The sequence below is a fragment of the Glycine soja genome, chromosome 10, assembly GCF_004193775.1.
Source record: "Glycine soja cultivar W05 chromosome 10, ASM419377v2, whole genome shotgun sequence".
Classification (NCBI taxonomy): Eukaryota; Viridiplantae; Streptophyta; class Magnoliopsida; order Fabales; family Fabaceae; genus Glycine; species Glycine soja.
The window spans coordinates 3109774-3113309 of record NC_041011.1 but is presented as its reverse complement, the minus strand read 5'-3'; the positions used below and the strand labels follow the sequence as shown (position 1 = coordinate 3113309).

General features: G+C 33.7%; 1 protein-coding gene across 1 annotated transcript; it reads right to left on the bottom strand.

The window, feature by feature from the left end:
- Positions 1 to 1758: 1758 nt before the first annotated feature.
- Positions 1759 to 3021, bottom strand: LOC114369473 (transcriptional regulator SUPERMAN-like). Its single transcript, XM_028326706.1, has 2 exons — positions 2714 to 3021; positions 1759 to 2578 (listed from the first exon to the last, which is right to left on the bottom strand). The coding sequence occupies exon 2, from the start codon at positions 2528 to 2530 to the stop codon at positions 1871 to 1873; it is 660 nt and encodes a 219-aa protein (XP_028182507.1). The 5' UTR covers positions 2531 to 2578; positions 2714 to 3021; the 3' UTR covers positions 1759 to 1870.
- Between the last annotated feature and the right edge of the window lie 515 nt (positions 3022 to 3536).

Here is a 3536-nt window from a genome sequence, read left to right as displayed (position 1 = left end):
AAGAAGAGGATATATAGTGACGTGCGCCGACTAGCTTACTTTATCCCATTCTTCCTTCTTTCACTAAAACTGCACTTTAGCAGCATTTGTTGTACACACACATGTCCATCTTCCCCCACCAATTCATTCCCTCATTCATACACATTTTCTGACATCATTGCACTATATATGCACACTACTTCAATTCAATTCAATTCTTCTAAGCTAATTCAATTAATTCCCTTACGGTCCTCTCAAGTAATTTCAAACCCCTACACACTTACAACGACATGAAATAATTAATTAATATTTTATAATTAATTTAATCTTGGGGTTCTGAATTCCACAGACCAATCAAGAGAGAGAGAGAAAAAAAAAGCCTTTCTTGTTTTGATTGGTACTGTCAAAAACTAAGAGTTTCCGTTTAGGGAAAGGTCATCATGGTATGGAGCCACATCATCACATAGGGAACATGCAAAAATATCTAATGCTGGGAAACACCAAAACTACCATTTTGAATCAATTGGACAGGGAAAAAGAGTGTTGAGATTTCCACCTATCAATCTATGAATTGCTACACTATTTATATATACTATGTAGCAATGCATTCATCTCTCTCGCATTGCATTCTCTGTCCTCTTTGTTCTGTTCAACAGTTCTATCTGAAAAAGACTTATAATTTGTAAACATGTTGAATGTCCCTCACTCTGACATCATTTCTGGGTCTTCTCTTTCCCATTCTACTCCTATAGTCGGCATTTGTGTTATGCTTACGTAATTGTGCACATGATTGTCTCTTGTTCGTATATATTTTTGGTCTTCTATCATCACGTACCAAAAGCAGGAGCATTAAATACATGATGTATGTGTGTTTGTGAAAATTAGAAAGAAAGGTTGAACTGGTTATTTTATTCTATGATGTCAATATTAAAAAAAAAAAAAACAGCACCGACAAATTGGTGTATAAAGCTGTTTACTACGATGTTGTTAGCATATTGACAACATTCCAAGCATTCAATTACTTGATAGGATTTTTAGATTTCAAACGAAAATGTTCTGTTAAATTATCACATCTGATTTATTTATTTTTATATGTAAAGTGTAAACACACACAGTCAAACTTATTGAGAATTTTTTGATAATTAAATACTATGTAAACACATACAATCAAACATATTAGTATATGTTTTACTCTCACTGATCTATGATTCAATGTGGTATGTTTTTCCAAGAAAGAACATGACATAAACGTAAAGGCTACGGGTGCATATACCCAGGAACATGCATGGATGTTATGAGGAATATTTTTATCAGAGTCACATTCTCATGTATCTAGAGAAACCGGCTGAGGAAAGTTTAGTATATAGGAAATCATATTCAGTCAAACTAAACAAGAACTATGCTCATTGGCTGTCAAACCCTTAATTAAGGTGAAGAACGAAGACCATCCAAGAGCAAAAATTTGACTGCCAATTAATCATGAGACCGGTAATATACAACACATTATGATAATTTGGCATCTTAATTATTCAATGTTACCATCTGATTGTGATTTGTGGCTTTTTATTTCTATAACGTACTTGACCATTATATTGCTCCAAATTGGTTTTCTAGGCACCTTGGATCGACCATTATTCAATGGAGAATATATCAAGCTACAAGATAGAGCTAGCTATATCCAACTTTAACGCCAAATTACTAAATTAAAGCATACAAAATGATTGAGTCCTTAATTGAAATGTAAAATTTTAACATATAGAGTATAATATAAAACTGCAGCTTGAAATGGATTCCCAAATTAGTGCAAGAAATTAAAACAAATACGAAGTTGCAAATTACTTGGCCATAATACATTAATTAGTTTGATAAAATTGCACCTGATGACTAGAAATTAATGCCCGAGTCGAAGCTCCAAATCCAACTTCTCCTCTTGGTGTTTAAGCAACCCTATTCCTAATTCCAATGTAATGTTTTGCTCATTCTTCTGGAAACCCTTGTGCTCCTCCTCCTCCACATAGCCCTTCATTTCCTCATCAGCACTGAAATCACTCCTTGTGTTCTCACTCATCATCTTAATTTGGCTGCTTTGAGGACTCAAAAGAGGAAATTGATGATGAGAAGGGGTGAGTCTTGGTTTCTTGTCTCCACTGGTAGAAGCTGGGGAGGGTGAAGAAGACAAAGTGAGACAAGGACTACAAAGTGGAGAAGGATGTGCATAGTTCAAAGGCTCATCAGATAATAAAGGATATGGTGAAGAAGAAGGGGGTGGTGGAAGAAGAGTTGGGTTATTATTATTAGGCTTAGTGTTAGGGTTAGGTTTAGGGCATTCAGAAACCCATGAAGATAAGGATGATCTCAATCTTGCCCGATCCCTTCTGTGAACATTCATGTGTCCACCCAATGCTTGAGCAGACCTAAACTCTCTCTTGCAAAAGCTACAAGCATAGTTTCTAGCAGGCCATGAAGTTCCCCATGGATGCTCCTCAAAACCAAAGCTATGATCCTCTCTCTGTGGAGTAGTGCTGTTTCTGTTCAGATAGTTTCCTTCCATGGAGCTTTTTCTTTATCAATTGTAATTTACAGTCCAAAAATCTGTAACCTGTAGAAAGAAGAATTAAAAGAGAACCATATAGTATAAATTATTTAAAATAGAAAGAAGCAAAAAAAATTGAAAAATTGACTTTGTTTGTTCCCATAGAATAAGTAATTATTAAGACTTATATGGATCTCTTACAAGAGAACTTTGGAGACTTCACAGTTGAGCGAGTGAGAGAAAGTGATCCAAGAATGGCTTCATATTGAAGCTTAACATCATGTGTACTCTAAGGGGCAGAAAGTGAAGATCTCTATCTGCAGGTGTACTTCATCTGCTGCCACTGGCTATAGCTGCAGCTACTGTATTTGGATATTGCTTAGCAAATAAAATGGAGGAACTGTGTGAAAGTGGTATTTCCCTTTTGCCTGATCCTGGAAAGCTCTGGCATATGGCAGGTTATAATGCCTGATACTATTGCACTCGAGTGACTTTGAACAGAAATATTGAGTATTTTGACTTCAAAAGATCAATAAAGTTAACTATCAAACCAACTTAATCACTAGCAAATAGCTCTTCCACACATTTTCTTCAGCTATATCACATAAATTTGAAAGGTGATTAATTATACGAAATAATGTGTATAAGTACGTAGTTCTAACATTATCAGAAAATAAAACATAAAAATAACATTTTCTCATGTAAAGTAATTGAAACATCACAAAAAAAACCTGGTGTATGAAAACAAAAATAATAAGAAACACATAAGATTGTCAAGTGAAAAATTAATAAGTTTGGCATCAACAATAATTTGAGGTGTTTCTGCAATGTCAATAAACATATATATTAAATGTGTTAATTAACATGATATAAAGTTTCACTATTATAAGCTGACACTAGAGTGCATTTTCGAATCACAATATAATATTATTATAAAAATAAATAAATTTATTATTATATATATATATATTATTTTGTGATTAGATGATAGTATAAAATTATTTAATATTGTTACTACATATAC